This window comes from Monodelphis domestica, chromosome 1 (genome assembly GCF_027887165.1).
Source record: "Monodelphis domestica isolate mMonDom1 chromosome 1, mMonDom1.pri, whole genome shotgun sequence".
Taxonomy (NCBI): domain Eukaryota; kingdom Metazoa; phylum Chordata; class Mammalia; order Didelphimorphia; family Didelphidae; genus Monodelphis; species Monodelphis domestica.
Genome location: NC_077227.1, coordinates 587849564 through 587868962, shown reverse-complemented (window position 1 = coordinate 587868962; position 19399 = coordinate 587849564). Strand labels below are relative to the sequence as shown.

The following is a 19399-nucleotide window of genomic DNA, read 5'->3' as shown; positions in this document are numbered from 1 at the left end:
TGAAATTGATATTAGATATTCAAAGAGTACCAAGTGCTAGTCAATTGGGGTTAAGTGATTTTTTTGGCCAAGGGTCACATAGCTAGGAAGTTTGAGACCAGATCTGACTCAAGGGCCAATTATCGACAAGCCTGACTCTTTGAAGAGTGAATCAAACTCTCTTTTGTCTACACATCAGTTAATCAATCAGAAACTTAAATACTCCTGTTTAGTACCTTACCAGTCACTAAATATGAGAGTTCACAAGTCACTTGCTAGAGTGGGTGACAACTCCCAAGGCCACTCCCCCCAAGTAGTGCTAGGAAAATTGAAAGACTGCGATTGGTTCCTATAAAGTGGAGAAGGGACAGGAAGTGATGTGGAAAAAGGCCTATAAAAAGTCTTGAACTTCCTGTCCAAGGGACTTCTTGAGGTTTCACCTTTAGAGTTATTCTTTGGAGTCTCTGCTCCTTGGATCTTCTCCTTTGGAGTTCTTCTTTGTGAAGGATGGATCCTTGGGGCTTTTAAACTTCAACTTTGATTTGGAGCTTTAGGTCTTTTGAATGGAGTTTTTGGGTCTGGGACTTCGACTTTCAGCTTTGGAGCTTCTTGGAGTCAGGGACTTTCCTGTTGAGTTCACTGCTGCCTTGATGAGCTTAGCTCACAAAAGTTTTTCTGCATTGGGACCTTGCCTGGATCCTGCCTGGCTTGCTGGCGAGTGACTAGGATTCCCATGTGGAGATTGGAACTTGTTCGGGGAGTGAGCTTCGTTTCACCAGATCAGCATTTAGGGTAGGCTAGGCAATGTCCTTACTTCTTCCCCTTCTACATTTTCCTCTTTTTACTAATATTCCAATTAAACAAAATTATTAAAAGCTGCTGAAAAATTTCCTGACTTAAGGGATGATAATTCACGTCCACTTTTTTACAACTCTTATTTAGACAAAACACCAATTTAACCATTATAGCTCTTATATTGACCGAACCACCTAGCTATCCCTTAGACAAGTGATTCTTAAGCTTTTTGGTTTCAGGTCCACTTTACACTCTTAAAAATTGTTGAAGCACCTCCCTCCACTTCCCTAAAGAACTTTTTAAATATAGGTTATATCCATATCTAAAAAAAAATAAATCTGATAAAACTCTAATTTAGTAATTCAGTAAAACAACAATAATAAATCTATTGCATGTTAACATTAATAAATTATTTTTATGGAAAACCACTATTTCCAAAATAAAACAAAAATGAGAAGAGATACTGTTTTATACATTTTTCCAAATCTCTTTAAGGCCTGGCTGGTTTCTTATTTGTGTTTTTGCATTCAGTTTATTTGATATATATTTAGAAAGATAGGCCTCACACACATATATACATACTTAGAAAAGGGAGAGTATTTTTAATAGATAATAATAGTATTATTATCAAAACAGTTGAGTGGCCCTTGGACCATACCTAGAGAATGGCTGATTTAGACTAAGATCACAACCAAGATCACAAGGCTGGTTCTGGAAAAGTTAAAGTGGCTTGCCTGGGATCATACAGCTAATAAGTGACAAAGGCAGGATTTGAACCCAGATCTTCCCGATTCTAATTCCACATTCTAGCAACTATGCTTTGGGAGAAAAAAGAATATGTACTCACATCCTTTTCTTTTTGAAGACTATCCACTTTTTCTTTCAGCCGTTTATATTCAAAATCCAATTTATCTGCTTTTTTTGATTCTTCAGATAATCTATTTTGCAGTTCCACTACCTGTTGCAAAAAGAGAAAGCTATTAACAATAAGAAGTAATAAAAGTCATTAGTTTTTCTTTATTTTATAAATTCATGAGGAAGAGAAATATACATATATCTTCTTACATATTATTTCTCAAGCAAATATAAGTGACAGACTATTTAAACCAAATCCATTTGGAAAAAGAGGGCAACATTTATTTTCTCTTAATGACCCTCAAGGAAGATATCAATTGTTATGTTAATTATATTTTAAATGATAGCTCCTTTGTCTTTAGTGCCTTGAAGTTTACATAGCTCTATCCCCATAATCAACCCTGTCTCTTAGATAGTGAAAAGATGCTAAAACAGACCCAGAGAAACCAAGTGACTTGCTATAGTGTGGGACATAGAGTCAAGAAAACAAGCCTATCTTTAACACTAACCAGCTATGTAATATAACCATGGACAAATCATGCAGGCAAATTAACATGATATGTAGAGTCACAGGGCCGTTAACCAATTGATATTCTCTTTCCAGAAACAATAGTACTAATCATTTGGTTACTCTGCCCAGAGTGAGCAGTGGAAAAGGTGGCAGATCAAATCTCATTTTCCTAATTTGTAAAATGGGGATAATATTGTTGCCAGACTCAAATAAGACCTCATGCAAAGTACATTTTAAAAGCTGAACCCCTATAAAAATGTCAATTAATCAATTAACACTTCATTAAGGGCTTACTCATTGTGTTAGGTGCTTGGGATATAAATGTAATAAATCCTTCTCAAAATAAGCTAGTCTAATAGGTGAGACAACATGGTTATATATACATTTACAGAATATAAATATATATAATTGTCATTATTAGTATACTATACTTGAATATAGATAAGGAAACTGACAAACTAAAGTGCTTATGGATTTAAGCAGTTAATTAGAACAAGGATATCAACAGAAGTCAAGAAATAAGAATTTACTGAGCAGATTCAATTCTAATCTAAACAACAGCTCAAGCTTAAAAAAAAAAGCTATTTACAGGAAGCAGCGAGTCACTTAACCCCCACTACCTAGTCTTTACTGCAATTCTGCCTTAGAACCAATACAAGGTATTGATTCTAAGGTGGAAGGTAAGGGTTATTGGGGGGAGGTGTTCTACTACAGTCATTTCAATCAACTTTAGAGATTTTTTTAAGTGACTTGCCCAGGGTCACAAAGCTGGGAAGTGTCTGAGGCCAGATTTGAAGCGAGGACCTCCAGGTCTCTAGGTCTGGCTTTCAATTTGTAGCAAGGGGAATTACAGGGCGCAAAGAGTTTTGATTGACAAGCCCTCAGGACTCAGAATTCTCCCAGGGCTGACAGGAAAGGTTCCAAACTGTTGAAGAGACAGTTTTTCCAACAGTAGTCTGGAGCTGGGAAGAAAAGCCTGAAGGGTGTAGATCTGATTTCTCCTGGACTCCCTTGGACATCTTGGAAGCAGCCGCTTTGAATACCATCAAGCAAGAATGAGCAGAAGTTCCCCCAATACCCTCTGGTGAACAGAGGAAAATTGGAGGAAATCAGTCTCTCTTTTGGACATCCGAGGACTCAGCTGGCTTCCTGTACCTGACACATCAAAGGATTCTGAGTGTGAGAAATCTGGTTACCTGTTGGACTTGCCATTAGGAATTTATGTAATTAAGTTAAGGTAGTTAAATAGTGGGTTTAATTAGAGGGTAAAGCAGTCAAATTTCCTTTTTCCCATTTTCTTTCCTCCCTTCTCTGTTAATAAATACAATATTATTTATATGTGCTGTTTTCCCTTTATAGTACCTTCCTTTGCCTTTCCAAAATATAGATTTAACAAATCCACTGAGCTACCCAGCTGCCTCTAGAGATGAGTTTTAAACTTAAATCAGGCATAGTACATTTGGAAATATTTTTTTATTTAGTAGGAACTGTCTTAAAAACAGGCAATGTAATAAAAAATAAAATTTGTCTGCATGAAAAATGAACCAATGTAAAAGAATAATTTCTCACCTGTCTTTTGTATGTTTCAAGCTGACTGCGAGCAGCATTGGCTTTCCTTAACTCCTCCTCTAGACTTACAGTGTTCTGCATGTACATCGTGTTCTTCTCTTCTAAGAGTTTCACTTGCCGCCTCAAATCACCAAGATCTTCTAGTTTCTTTTTATATGATTCTACTTGGCCTTCAAGTTTAGCCACTTTATCAGAAGAATGCCTGAAATAAAAATGGGAATTAAAAAATCAGATCTACATTAATCTTTCCCTTAACTGAACTACTTAAAATTCTGTTTATAGAATTTCAGTGCTGGAATAGGTCTCAGCAACCTCTATCTCTCTATCTGTATCTAAGAGATATATTTATATCTAGATTACCTAGATATAGATATATGTCCCTAGATAAGTATATAACTCAATACACCCCCCCCTCAACACCATAAACTGTAAAATGGAGATTTGAACCCTGGACTTCAATCCCCAGAAGTCCTTGGTACTTCCCAGAATATCCTATAATCTCACCTGAGTGCGAGAACACAATTTAGTATTTAAAGGGCTCTCTGCCTCCCAAGCTCTCTCTTCTTCCGCTTCTAAGCACACGCGTCTCTCTACTGGGCATGCAAGATGTAGTAAGTGAAATGTGAATGGGCTATTCAGCCCTAGGCACGTGCTTTTCTTATTTTGTATTTTCTTATTTCCTTGATTTCTAATAATCTTTAATAAATCTCATAAAAATATAATACTTTTAGTAGAGAAACTAATTTAATTTTTACAAAACATGCTACCTCTTGAGTTAGCTCAGTTTTAGACAGCACCAGCTATCAGGAAAGCTCTCCTTATATAAATAAATATAAATGTGTACCTTTTACAACTTCTACCCATCGTTCTAGTTTTGCCCTCCTAGTGACAGTTAAATACTTTAAGACAATTATCATGTGTCCCTGAAGTATTCCCTGCTCCAGACTAAATGTCTTCACTTATTACACCCAGTCCTCAAATGAAATAGATTTAAATTAAGTCTTTCAACCATTCTGGCTGCCCTCTCTTACACATACTGTGTCTTATCAATGGAAACTTTCTAGAATGTAGATAGTAAAGAACAGGAAGCATAAAACAAGATGACTGGTTACAAAATCTGAAGTATCTTAGATGATGGAAAACTATGCCTAGATGGATGTCAGGAATACAGGACTAGCAATAACCCTTCCTTCCATCCTGTTGCTACAGAAAGTTCATTGGTGGTGTCCAACTGCATTATTAGAGCCCAGACTTTCTTGAAGGACAGCCATCATTACAGAGATAGCAAACTTCCTGGTGTTACTGAATCTTGTAAGGCTTGTTAAGTGAGATAACAAGAACCTCTCTTAATTGTACATGGGCAGTAATAAGTATAGAGATAATAAACTTTTTCAAATTAAGGTGATTTATGGGACAACTTAGCTCAGAGAGAAAGCTAGACTCCTAAGCTTAAGTCAGAGACAAAGAAACATGACTTGGGTAATTTTACAATGTATTGAGGGTGATATAGAATAGAATTAATTACAAAATGTAATCAAAATTTGATTTTCCGCACCACTTTATTGCTGGATGTTATGTATCTAAATACAGTGAAAGGTTTTGTGAGCTTTTTCTTTCTTTCATTTCTTTTTTTATGGCTGCCACATGAAGTTTAATTATAAATTGCCTTAGATTAGTCTTTAACTGTTTTAGATGTATCTCTTTGCTCCCAGTGCATGATCTAGGGAATTAATTGTATCAAACACTTCTTTTGAATTTCCTCAGCCTAGGTCAAAGTCTAGAAATGCTGCTCAGTAATGAGCACAAAGTAGGTACTTACTCTATAGATGAGACTTGATAGTTGGTCCAGATCCCAACTGATTATAAGGTTTTAAGCATTTACAAGACTGAAAAAGGTGGCTTACCTAAGAACATCTATTTCATCTTTCAAAGACTGAGCTTCATCGGCCAATGTGGTCAGCTCTTCATTTTGCTGCCGGAGTTCAGAGATTTCCTTGTCCAATTCTTCACATCGTATTCGATAGTCATCTTTGGCTGCTTCTAGTCTAGAAATCATGACAAAATCAACTAAACACTATTTACTTCCCATAATTTCCTTTGACCATAGTAAAAAACTAGAATTCAACAATTTAATATTTACTGAGTACCAACATGGGAAAGGAAGAGGAGAAAAAAATCCTCCTTCAAAATCTTGTCCAATACTTTTTTTTTTTTTGGGGGGGGGGGCACAGCAGAAATGGCAAAGTATTTTCTTTGCAACATGACAAATGGGAGGAGGGTGGTGGCATTTAAAGGCCACTATGACAGAAGTTTCGTAGAGAAAATTTTATGAAGGAGGCATCATCTGAGTTGGGTTTGACAAGATGGTCCAGAATTAAGTGGATGGGGATGTAGGATCTGCGTGACATTGTACCTTGGAGGGAAGGAATGGAAAATTCTAGGTTTAGGGAATGGTATAAAGGTAGAAAAGAAGAAGCTGTGTATAAAGGAGGATGAGTCCTTTATCAAAACATCTACAAGGAAACAGAAGAAAAACAACGGCTTGATCACATGGGTTGAAGGGGATGATTGGGGATATAGACTAAATGATCACTTTAGTGCAAAAAGCAATAATATGGAAATAAGTCTTGATCAATGATACATGTAAAACCCAGTGGAATACGAGTTGGCTATGGGAGGGGGTTGGGGGGATGGGAGGGAAAGAATGAACATGATTCTTGTAACTATGGAAAAATATTCTAAATTAACTAATTAAATTTGGAAAAAACAAAACAAAAAAACAAAACACACATCTACAAGATTATCATAAAGTCAGGAGTGAAACTTGATCTTAGAGGGAAAGATATGACATGAATAACACCAACTTGGAAACAGATTTCTATTTCAGTCAAAACAGGAAGTGGCATTTTCCTTTGCTTCAATTAATTTAAGTCCATGTCACTCCTGTCCTTGAATTCAAAGCTGACAAAATTTGTAAATTTTATTTGAAAAGGTTAAAAATTAAAAGAAGCTAGCTGCTAGTATTCTGGGGGGTAGGGGGTTGTCTAAGAGAAAGAAAGGAGGAGGGGAGGGAGGGAGGGAGGGAGGGAGAGAGACAGAAGACAGAGACAGTGAGAGAAGAGTGTGTGTCGAGCTTTCTGAAAGGAGCTTCCCCATGCCTACATAACTGTTTTTGTTCTTCACTTAATAATAATATGGGCTTGCTTATGAGCAAGATATTTATTTTACCATGATACACTTTCTCCCATCTTATCTATCAGAGGTTCACAGATTTAGCTGAGTGACTCAGCTTTGGATACTAAATAGCTTCCCAGTTCTTGCTGCCTCCTCTCTCCTGATTGGAGGGTGGGAGGGTGGAGCACCGTCCCAGCACTTGCCTTTAAAGAGATCACTCTATTTTCACCAGCAGCTTTACATCTGAGGAACACTGTACTCCTGGTGCCTAACTATGCTCTCCCCACCTTTGTGGCTTTCTAGCTGCCTTCCCACTTGATTTCAAGTTTCTTGACGGCAAGGACTGTCTTTTTTCTTGTTATTTGTATCCCCAATGTTAATTAGCACATAGAAGGTGCTTAATAAATGTTTACTGTATTGAACAGTTAGAAGAGACATTAGGTGAGCAGTCTAATACTATCATTTCAAAGATGAGAAAACTGAAGTCCAGAGAGGTTCAGTGTCTTCCCAAAATCAAACAGTAAGTACCTGAGCTGATGTTTGAACACAAGTCCTTTGACTAAAAGCCTAGGATTCTTTCCAATAATGGGCCATGGTGTCTCTCAATTATACTTTTTATGTACATATTATTTCACCCAATCCTTCAACCTTTATTACAAAATTACAACTTTTGGAGGCTGTAAAATAAGTTCAGAAATCGCCATTTTTGAATCTTTAGTGTTTGACATAGGGTCTTTTATAAAATATGCACTTAATAAGTGTGTTTTATTGACCTGAATTCAGTTTGGTTGGGGTGTATAATGTATATACAATAGAAGAAAAAGTGTAAGAAAAGGCTAGACAAGAATTGATTGCTAATAATAAGAAATTCTTTTAGAAATTGAAGTGAGGGGGCAACTGGGTGGCTCAGTGGATTGAGAGTCAGGCCTAGAGACGGGAGGTCTTAGGTTCAAATCTGACCTCAGACACTTTCCAGCTGTGTGACCCTGGGCAAGTCACTTGATCCCCATTGCCTAGCCCTTACCACTCTTCTGCCTTGGAGCCAGACGGAAGGTAAGGGTTAAAAAAAAAAAAAGAAATTGAAGTGAAATGTAGCATAATAGGAAAAGGAAGAAAGGAGATACCCCATTCTTCAACTTTTCTATGTGTCCTTGTGCCAGGACAAATAAAGCTTTAATTGCTGTAATGCTGTCATTAGTATTTGGTCTTTAGATTTCTATATCCTTCTAATTATGTCCATAAGGGTTTGATTTTATTTCCTAGAATTAGATGGCTGAAAATGCTTTCTTATTCTGAGAAATATAAATCAATCAATACTGCTTGCTATTGAATATATATATATAGATATATATATAGGTACCTACCCATTTATAGGTAGCTATATCAATACAGTTGTTATAATCTCATTAAAATAATTATGTTTTTGAAGTTTTTCTTTCTCATATTAGGAATATGAATTAACATTCCAAATTAAAAAACCTGAAGGAGCCTTTCTAAAAGCCTTAATAATTCCTTATTGAAGAGAATAATTTCAGTTAATTCTGTTGGCTCTCTTCCTAAGCTCCACATTTGATATGTATTAATTATTCTTTGCTTTTTGCTTTCTACTTCTAAAACAATTAGACAAGGTCTCTTCTCTTTCCCCCAAAATAACATCCTAGATAATATATTCTAATGGATGCAAAGAGTTCTGGAGTGCCATCTCATAGATAGGAATCTCCAATGTTTCGCTTACTCACAATGATTCACTCCAATGAGTGAATCAAAAAACATGCCTCTCATGCCCTCACTCACCCAAAACAAATCACTGCGCTCAAGTGTAAAATATGGGAAGAGGAGGCTACAGATTACACTCTTTCCCCTATGAATTACTATCCTAAAGTGTCCTCTCCTCCACCCTTCCCAACCCCCAAGGAGCACCTCTAATAGCCATCAGAGATAAGGCTTCTGTCATATAAAATGGGAAAGCTGGGAAAAGTCATGTTACCTCCTTGTGTGGAAGTGCTATACTGGGACCCCAAATCACATACATATTTAGAGGCTTGTTGAAGTAAGTGACCCTAATTGTGTCATATACCTTCTTTTATTATATGAGCTTTCTTCCTCCTTTGAATTCTTATATCACCCATGTTATTCTCATATCATTTATCAAATAACATTTATCAAGAGTCCCCATAGAGATAAAAATCACGAGTCTGGACTTTTTACCTGAATGTCTCCTCCTGGAGCTGCTCTAATTGAGTCTGTAGCTGAAGATGTCTTCGGCCAGCTGGACTGTTAGGATCTTCTATTGAGTCAGACTGGTTTAATCTTTCCATTAATACCTGATTTTCTGCAAGTAAACTACTTTTTTCTTCTTGTAATGCTGCAACCTAATAAAGGGAAAAGGAAAACAGAAAAAAAAATTTTAGCCGCATCATCATCATGATAATATGATAAAAGAACCAAAGAACACACCAGATGAAGGTAGGTTGAATGAACCAGGGATATTGGCCCAGGAGAAGAAAATACTTGAGAGGGGTTATGATAGCTCCCTTCATGAGGAAACTGAGGCTGAGAGGTAAAATAATTTGTCTCGTCATATGCCTAGAAATTGTTAATGGGTCTCAGGTTGAAGTTGAACTTGGGTGTCTTCCATTATATTACATACCTATTTGAAGGCTAACTATAATGCAATTTCATCATTCCTGTAGTAGCATTAATTACTAGCAATGCTGGAGCTAATTTTGAAGATTGGTATTAACAGAATAGTTCATCAAATGAAGCAGTAGCCAAGTGGCTTAGTGGATAGAGTACTAGACTTGGAAACAGGAAGACCTGACTTCAAGCCATGCCTCAGAAATTTATTAGCTATGTGAACTTAGGCAAGTCATTTAGCCTTTCTAGGTCTCACTTTCTTCATCTGTAAAATGGAAATAATAAGGACATATATATCTTAGAGTTACTATGAGAGTGAAAGTTTAAAGTACTATGTAAATGATTGCTACTATCATTATTTTAAATCTAAGTGAAAAAGTAGAACATAGGATACTTTATATATTCCTTATGCCTATATGAAAAGTTTTGAGGAGTACACACATTAGGTGAATATTCTATGGAGTATTGATTTATTTTAAAACTACTTTAGGTCTTAGAATCAATATATATTTGTTCTAAGGCAGAAGATTAAGGGCTAGGCAAGGGAGGTTAAGGGACTTACCCAGGGTCAAATAGCTAGGAAGTGTCTGAGACCACATTTGAACCCAGGACTTCTTATCTCTAGGTGTTCCTCACCCCTATTCCAGGGGGAGGATTTAGACATGAATCACATGCAATGAGAAGGCTTGGGGAAAAGGCCTGCATTCTAGCCATATGAATATATGACATGTAATCATGAGCAAGCATGCATACTTAAATACATAACTTTTTATTACATAAATGAATAAACATATAAAAGGTGGGGAGAATTTCATTACTGAAGGACTGGTGAAAAAAAAAAACACCCTACATAGGACTAAGACCATCAATCACACATCTCAAAGATGGAAGGAACCGTAGAAGCTAAGCTATTTCATCAAACTCAATCCTGAATGAGAAACCCCTCTATCATATATACAAGCAGTCACCAACGCTTTGCATAAAGCCTTTTAAGTGTGAACACCAGAGAGGGGGAACCTGTGACTTCCTGACACAGTATGTTCTATTTCTGCATGGCTCTCCCTGTTAGGAAGCTTTTCCTAACATCAAATCTACAAAAAACTTTTTGCAACTTCCACCCAAAGTTATTTAGCTCGGGCTAATTTAAAATGCTGCCACAATCTTCTCACGAAAGTTGATGGTATACCGAGTAGACTCATTACCTGCATGTCTAATTCATGGCACCTCTGAGCAATCTCTTCTTTTGCTGCCAAAGCTTCATTCAGTTCCTCTGTAGTTTTCTTCAACTAGTTAAACACAAAGATGAAATAAAAAACATTGTGTATTTCATTATTGGACAGAATCAAATGGAGTAAACTGTGCTGTTCAAAACAGTCCTCTATCAAAAATGGGGTTTCCTGTCCATTATCTAAAACTAAATCAATTCCTTTCAATAATCAAAGGTAAGAGTTTATAAGTTTAACTATTTCATTTAGGGTCAAGTCTTATTTCTCCTATTTTCTTATCTTATATGAATTTTCTAATGAATCTTTTTTGTATCAAGGTCATTTAGATCTTAATTCATTTTGATTCTGACAATAAAAATAAGACACCTCTGAATTATACTTCATATTTACTTATATTGTAGTAGCTAAGTCAAGATAGCAAAAATAAAATTATGCTAACAGTATTTTATTTTAACCACCCAAGTATTTGAGGAAGCATGGCCACATATTCAACTTTCAAAAAAAGATGAGAAACTATCTAAAATGTAGGAATATCTACATTAGCTGAAGTTGACATTATAATATCAAGTCCACAACATGTATATTTTCCCTGAAGAAACATTCAGAGTATGACCAAGAAAATGATAATGGAGACAGGAAGGCCTAGGGGTAGAAAACAGAAGGCAAGAAGACAGAAAAGCAAAGCTTAGTCAATTCCACCTCTCCCTAAATCGACTACTTTGCCCTTCTGACTTTTTTTGTCTTTTCCAATGGTTTGAAGTGTTTTCAAATGATGAAAAACAGAGAATTAAGTTCAGACCTTATTAAAGATTTCAGATCCTAGCTCTAATTTCCTTTCAAATCTTTTAACATTTCACACTTTACACACATTATGTCATCCAGCTATTATTCATACAGTATAATCCTTACATCTGCATGTCTTTGCAATGGCTGTTCTTCATGCCAAAAAGTTCTCTCCCTTTTCACTTCTGCCACTTAATTTCCCTGACTTTTCTTAAATTTCAGTTTAAATTCCTCTTCCTACAGAAGATCTTTGTGGCACTACTCTCCTCCCTAGGCTGGGAGTGCCTCCCCTTTGAGATTACTTATCTCCAGCCTATCTGTCCAGCCTCCATGGCCTCCCAAGGGAATTCTAGTCTAGGTGGCCTTCTCTGTACCCTACTGCTTGGAATATATTTGCTGCTCACTTCAGGTCTTGTATTCTAACTTCTGTGTGAAATCTCTTCTGATCCCCTTAATTGTCCTTCCTATATCGCCTCATGGATAGCTACCCATGAAGAGGGATTGCTTGGTGTCTCACTTATATTTTGAAATGATTAGCACATTGCCTAGAACATAGCAGGTAGTTAATAAGTGCTTGCAAACCAATTTATTCTGTGAATTTCCCACTAGATGCATTGTTTTTGGACTTTTCCATTATGCCTCTGAATACAAAGCCTCCTCTCCTTTTCAGCCACATTTTGTACACTGTCTTTTCCCATTAGATTATAAATTCTTTCCTGTCGATTATTTAAAATTAAATCAATTCCTTTCAATAATCAAACATAAGAGTTTATAAGTTTAACTATTTCATTTAGGATTAAGTCTTATTTCTCCTATCTTCTTAATCTTATATCGACTTGGACAGTGTCATTCATTTTCTATGTATCTGTGTCCTCACAATGCCTGGCACATAGTACATGTACGTGGTACAATGCCTAACAAATAAAATACTATGTACCTTCTATTTAACTATTTCTTTTTTGTCTCCCTAATTAGAAGGTAAACATCTTTAGAGTGGAACTGTTTTCACCTTTCATTGTGTTCCCAGGGCTTAGTGATGTGCTTGGTACATAGTAAATACTTAATAATGCTTCTTGACTGTTTGAACTATTCTAGGGAACTTAACTGTAGCCAAGTTAGGAACAGATTATCCTATTTTTCACTTAACAATCTTTATCCTCAAACCTACAATACAATATTTTCTATAACATAAACACCTATGTAATAGTCCCCTACTAGGTTATAAATTCCACAAGGAAAGATTATATCTCCTTGAAACTATCCACCTCCCCCAGTATTACAGTGTTTCGCACAAAGCAGATGTCACTTCACTTTTAGAGGCTTATTTCCTCATCTATAAAAGGAGAGGTTTGGAAAAAGGACTCCTTTTTGAAAAAAAGTTCCTTTTTTCAGTAAACTTTTAATGATTTTTACTCAAATGGGTCGGTTAGCATACCCATTTGTGAGTTCCTTCTAACAAGGCAAGTCACAGCCCACCTAGGCCTGCTCATCTGTTCCACACTTGTACCTATCCTTCCATAAAGTTCATCAAGGTACTACTTCTTGACTCTCCTGACATTTTGAGGAAACCAGTGGAGATACTTGGCAACTTTCATTTTTTTCCACATAAGGTCCTTTCATAAAATTCTTTAATCTTTTTCTTTTGGGGGATTCTTATTTATGATATGTTGTGTACTCTCTCTTCTCCCTTCACATATCTGTGGATTTTTCCATTTTTTTCCTATGAGATAGTTTTCATTCTTTGAAGCTTGCTCTAATTTATATCTTGCTTCCATATGATGACACCAAAAGATGGGTTGCTGCTTTCATGGGAAGCTTAGGGTCAAGGTCATTCTCAAAAGGAACGTCTCTGAGGAAAATAGGGAAGGAAAGAATTCATTTTCACCTAAAGATGCAAAGCAATTGTGCTCTGAGAAATGGGAACAAAAATCTAAATTTCTTGTTCTCATTCTTTTCATCAGCTATATAAGCCAGTGCCTTCCAAATCTTTTCTTTTAGGAGAATATTTGCAAATTTCTAATATAATCAGAATGAAAATTGTCTCTTTTCATGATTACTAAAAAAACCTGAGGGAATGATGAATGCTTGGGGGAAGACAGAGAATATAACAATACAAAATTTAGCTTCCATAAATGGCTATTTAGAGAAGTGTCCAAATTAGATGCTAATGAAGTTCTGTCCCCAAAGTGAATATTATATTGCATTTTTATTTGGAGGGGTACCAAAAGAAGTCAATTAATTGGGGGCAGATGCAAGAGAGAAATAAAGGTACATAGAGAAGGTTTTACCCAGCATTAAAGAAAGGCCAATTTATTGAGAGAAACAAGTTTTAAGCAAGACAAATAGTATCTCAGTATTGAGTTTTAGAAATATTGCCTTTAACTTGTTATTAAGTTTTGTCTTATGATATAATCTTTTTACTTATATGATATGGAATATTAAAGAGGATTCATTAGGCATAGATTTTATACTTTTATGGATTTCATGGGGAAATGAAAAATTCTTTTCTTTTAATTGTTTTTCTCTACCTAAAGTTAAACAACTATAACTGGTTTCTACCCCTGAGTCTTAATCTCTCATATCTAATAATAGCTAGGTATATCTTAACTCAAAGTTCTAAAATCACAAGCTCACTTTTAGATGGTGACTTGGGGATGTTGCCTTGCATTTCTGCAGGAGCTATTGGATCCCTTTTCCTTATGATCAGGTAAGCTCTAATGTGAAAAGCAAAATTCACAAGTGCAAAAAAGAGGTTAGGTAAGAATCTAAAATAAATACATTTCAAAGAAAAGGCTGAATCTCACATTTGCAAATGGATTTAATGTCTAATTAATTAATAAAACTAGTATTAATTTAGTACTTTTAAGATTTTCAAAATGCTTAAAAATAGTATCTTACTATACACTCACAACAACCCGTGGAAATAGATGCTATTATCACCCCCATTTTATAGGTGAGGCAAATGAGGCATAGAGATATTAAGAGATCTGCCTATGGTCGCATAACTAGTTAAGCATTTGGGGCTCAATTTGGACTGAGGTCTTACTCCAAATCCAGTACTTTATAGTCTGTGACACCTAGCTATCAATTAAAATAAACTGCCTAACCAAGAGAATTAAACATAATTAATACACACACCCACACACCCCTGTGCAAGGCTATAAAACGAATGAAATGACATAGAAGGAAAGTTATTCTTATTTTTGTGCCCAAAGCTAAATACACAATATGTAATATTTGTAAAATAAAGTACTCAAGAAAGATGAATTTGGTTTCTGAGACTGAATGTGAAATAGTAGTGGAATTTTCTAATTAAAGTTCTGTGGACCAATTGATTAAAAGAAATTGGTATTAATGGACTATAAAATTCTTTGTGAAGGAAGGAGGCAGATTGAGAACAAGCATTTTAACTTAGTTTGTCCAGCACAACTTCTACACAAAGATATGGAAAGTATACAAGACCAAATTCTCATCGGGAAAGAAGAAAATTTTCTAGCCCAAAGCAGCTTAGGAAGATAAAAAGTTTGCAAATACTGGGTACAAGGTCTTGCCAGGAGCACACATAGAAATAGGAAGCACTCTAGAATCTAGGGTTTGGCAAAAGGACAGTTCTGGGTCATAAGGCAAAGAGGAACAAGTTCTGGAAGTTTATGTTAGTTGTATGACTGCTCCTAGTAATGGTAACTCAGTTCTAACTTTCAGCCTAGCTTTTAAGCCTAGAATGAAACAGCCCAGGCAAGAGGCTTGGACCAAGGGAAGGCCAACAGACTACAAACCTTTCTAAGCAGGATAACAATGGATGAGTACAAAAGCAGTCTATTGAAACTCTTAAAGAAGGACATGCAAAATAAATGAATGAATGAAAGAAAATAAAGACCTAAATCTGGGTCAGGATCCTACCAGAAGAGAATAGCCCTCACTCCAAACTACATTATTTAAGGGCATTGCCAGCTTGCAGGAACCTAGCCTAAGGAGTAAAACCAGATCGGGCCAGATATCCTCTGAAATAGAAAAAGGTAAACCTGTTTCTTCTGCAATGACTGCTGTCCTCTGGCTTGTGACTAGAGAGAGCTGCTATAGGAACCTGATGCTGCTTATTTGTAATGGATGGTAGGAATGAGAAATGTTGAGGGATGCCACACAGGGATACTGCCACACAGAGATGCTGGTATACAGGGGAACTGCTACACAAGGGAACTGCTCTGATGTTTACTCTGGGGTTTGCCTATTGATATCTACTGATGGCTGATGGATTAATATATCTTTCTAAATCTCCTCCCCCCTTTTCACTCTCTCCCTTCTCCAACCCTCTTCCTCCTGCCACCCTCTTCTCCCAATTCTTCCCTCCCCCCGAATGAACTATAAAGATTCTTTTCCTTTTTCAAGTCAAGGGGTTTATTGGGATAACAGGATGGGAAACTGAGATGAGAGGGATGAGGATGTCCCTAATCTAAAATGAGGGTTTGAGAAAGTAGTCCAGTCACAAACTATGACTCTATGACAATTAGAGAGATGGAGGACAACAGCTTTTAAATTTTCTTTTTTCTTCCTCACAAAATCAGCATGGTCTCTCAATTTAACCCCAGAGAGAAAACAAAGTCCAAAGTCTCTCAGTTTCTCCTGGCCAGCTCAACTCTCTCCAAGAGACAACCAACTCAAAAGCTTCTCCCCTGGTCAGCTTCAATTGCTCAGAGCCAGGGACAAAGTCCAAAGCCTTTTTAGATCCTGCTTCTTCTCCACAGTGTGGCCAGAAAACCCCAACTGCCATTCCTGGGAACATTCCGTTGGAACCTTCTCTTCATTGACAGCTAGTTCTCCAGCCTTGGTTCTTGCAAGTTCTCTCTCTCCCCAGCCCTATACCACACCTCCCTATAAGTACACAGAACCCAGCACTAATATAAAGTCCAAAGAAAGAGATTGGAAGAGTGAGCAAACAAATAAACAAAAAATGCCATCATAAAGAGTTATAATGACGATAAGAAAGCTCAAGATACAAACATAGAAGAAAATTTCCCCAAAAAGTTAAAGCAAGGTTTTTTTTTTAAATGGCTAAATGGGAGAAGCTGGGTCCTTACTGCTCTTCTGCTTTGGAACCAATATGCAGTATTGATTCTAAGACAGAAGGCAAGGGTCTTTAATAAATAAAATAAAAAGGACTAAAAATGATTTTTGAAAAAAAAAAGTGAGTAAAGAAACACAAGCCAGGGAAGAGTCATGAAAATTAAAAGCTCGAAACAAGAGGTATAAAACTTTACTGAAAAAAATAACTCATTAAAAATTATACCTGGCCAAATGAAAGCTAATGTGATATACTTGAGACATCAAAAAAGAAATTTTAAAAAATTTGAATAAAATGTACAGTGTTTTGTAGGAAAAACAAATGACCTGGAAAAGAGGTCAAAGAGAGAAAATTTAAGAATCACTGGACTACCTGAAAGCCATAAACAAAACAAAGAATCAAGATACAAATTTTCAAGAAATCATTAAACTACTAAGATCTCATAAGCAAAGTGGAACTATAATGAATATATCAGTCACCCCTGAAAGAAACTTCAAAATGAAAGTTTTTTTCAAGAACTTAATAGCCAAAATTCAGAGATTTGGGGTCAAAGAAAAACTCTGGCAAGCAGTCAGAAAAATTCAAGTACTAAAGAGTACAGTCAGGATAACACAAGATTTAGCACTCCCCACAATACGAGAGTAGAGAGCTTGGAATATAGCATTCCACAAGTCAAAAGATAAAGGCTTGGAATAAAAAATAACCTACCCCACCTCCAAAAAATGAATTTAATCTTATTAGAGGCTGGGGGAAGGAGAAGTGAGTTTTAACAAAATAGAGGTTCTACAAGGATTCTTGATGAAAAGATAAGAATCGAGTAGAAAATTCAACATACAAAAACAAGAGCGATGAAAAACAAAAAATAAACATGAACGAACAATAAGTAACTGAGTAAGGTTAAACTGTTTACATTCTTATATAAGCAGACTGATATATGTAGTCCCTCCTCTCAGAATTCTATCATTCTCTGGGGTCATAGAGGAAGTCTAATTAGAGTAAAGGCTTTTGAATGACTGATTATTTTGATGAACTCAAAAGAAGAAAGTAAAGGATGAGGAAGAGGAACATACTAGAAAGGGGGGGAGGAAGAATGGGGGAAATAATCTCACAAAAAGAGGGTATATAAAAAGGAATTTATATAACCAAGAAGAGGTGGTAAGTGTGGGGATAGGCAACACTTATTCACATCTGAACTGGTTAAAGAAGGTAAGAATAAATATACACAAGCAAGCAGGCATAGAAATACATCTTATCCAAAAGGCAAACAGAAAGGAAAAGGGTCAAGGGAAAAGGGGAGAGGAAGGAAGAAACAAAACATATTGAGAGAGCAGAAAAAAAGAAAAGGAAAAATTTAAGGGGAAGGAAACAATGTGAATGAGATGAACTCACTAATAAAATAGAAGAGCCTAGCTGAATGGATTAGAAAACAGGATCCAACAATATGTTGTCTGCAAAAAACACACCTGAAACCAAACTAGAAATCCAAGTCTTTGAAAATAATGTCCAGTTATCTTTGTAGTTTTCTTCTTGATGCATGCAGTTAATCTTCTTTGATGGCAGGTACTCTTTTCACATGGGAACAATGAATCCATGATGTCCTTTCTCCTAGCTTAATTGTTGTAGAGGTTATTAAAAGTATTTAGAATGGACCTTCCCAGGTTGGTTGAGTTGCTTCTGTTCACTGAAAGTTCTTTACATAAATTGTATCTCCAGGATTGAAATCATGAAGAGAAACGTCTATAGGTCCAGTTTGCACTATAGCTCCTGATTCATGAAGTTCTTTTATCTTGTTTTGCAGATCTCTTATATATGTAGCAATAGTTGTATCTCCTCTTAGCAACGACGTATATACAGGGTTAAATAGTTTTATATGAATAGGTGGATGACCAAACAACATCTCAAATGGTCAAATGTGTAAAATTTAAATCTCTAATAAAATATTATATTTAAAAAAAAAAAACACACCTGAAAAATGTACACAGTTAAATTAAGGGGCTGGAGGAAAATCTATTATGCTTCACATGGAGTAAAAATAGCAAGAGGCAGCAATCATGGTCTTAGCAAAGGAAAAGCAAAACCTGACCTAATCAAGAGAAACATTTTGCTAGAAAGCACCATAAAAACAAATACTGATACTAAATTAATAACAATATTATACTAAATATGCCAATGTACTACATCATGTATTAATATCAATATTACCAATTACACAAATAATATTAAACATGCATGTGCCAAAAAGCATAGCATTTAAATTCTTAAAAAGTTAAATGAGTTGCAAGAAGACAAAGACAATAAAATTATAACGGAGCACCTTAATTTATTCCATTTCAAACTTAGATGTATCTAAGAAACTGGGGCATACTAAGTAGTGAACTTAAATAGTAGTTTTGACACTCTACAACATTTCAAAAACTAAGATTTTTAAACACCATATTAGGCTTTTTGTTAGGACATCTAATCTCTTTTGTTCAATTACTCCATAGTTCTTAGAGTTTCAACACAAGCCTTTAGTAAATATGAATTATAGTCTATATACAGAAACATTTTAAAACTCACTTTAAATATAGTTTAAAACATGCAATTAAAGTAAGTTTAAACATAATTTTATTTGAGAATTTAGGGAAGAATTTTACTAATCATCACCTTAAATAACCAGGAATACAACCTTAGGTTGGGAATCAAAGCCTTAAATTCAGGAATTCAAACAATCACAATGAAGCAATTTGTACAAAATACAATCAAGAGAATACATGCATAACCCAGTGGAACTGCTTCTCAACTCCAGGAGAGGGGAGAGCACAGGGAAGG

At 35.8% G+C, this 19399-nt stretch overlaps 1 protein-coding gene across 5 annotated transcripts in view; it reads right to left on the bottom strand.

Moving 5' to 3' along the window:
* Window positions 1–19399, bottom strand: part of HOOK3 (hook microtubule tethering protein 3) — a 174883-nt gene that overhangs the window by 41069 nt on the left and 114415 nt on the right. For all 5 annotated transcript variants that reach the window (XM_056813626.1, XM_056813625.1, XM_056813627.1 and 2 more), the window contains 5 exons: window positions 10723–10806; window positions 9092–9255; window positions 5614–5754; window positions 3710–3911; window positions 1622–1732 (listed from right to left, as the gene is read on the bottom strand). In XM_056813626.1, coding sequence (XP_056669604.1) covers window positions 1622–1732; window positions 3710–3911; window positions 5614–5754; window positions 9092–9255; window positions 10723–10806 — 702 coding nt within the window. The remainder of the gene's footprint in view (window positions 1–1621; window positions 1733–3709; window positions 3912–5613; window positions 5755–9091; window positions 9256–10722; window positions 10807–19399) is intronic.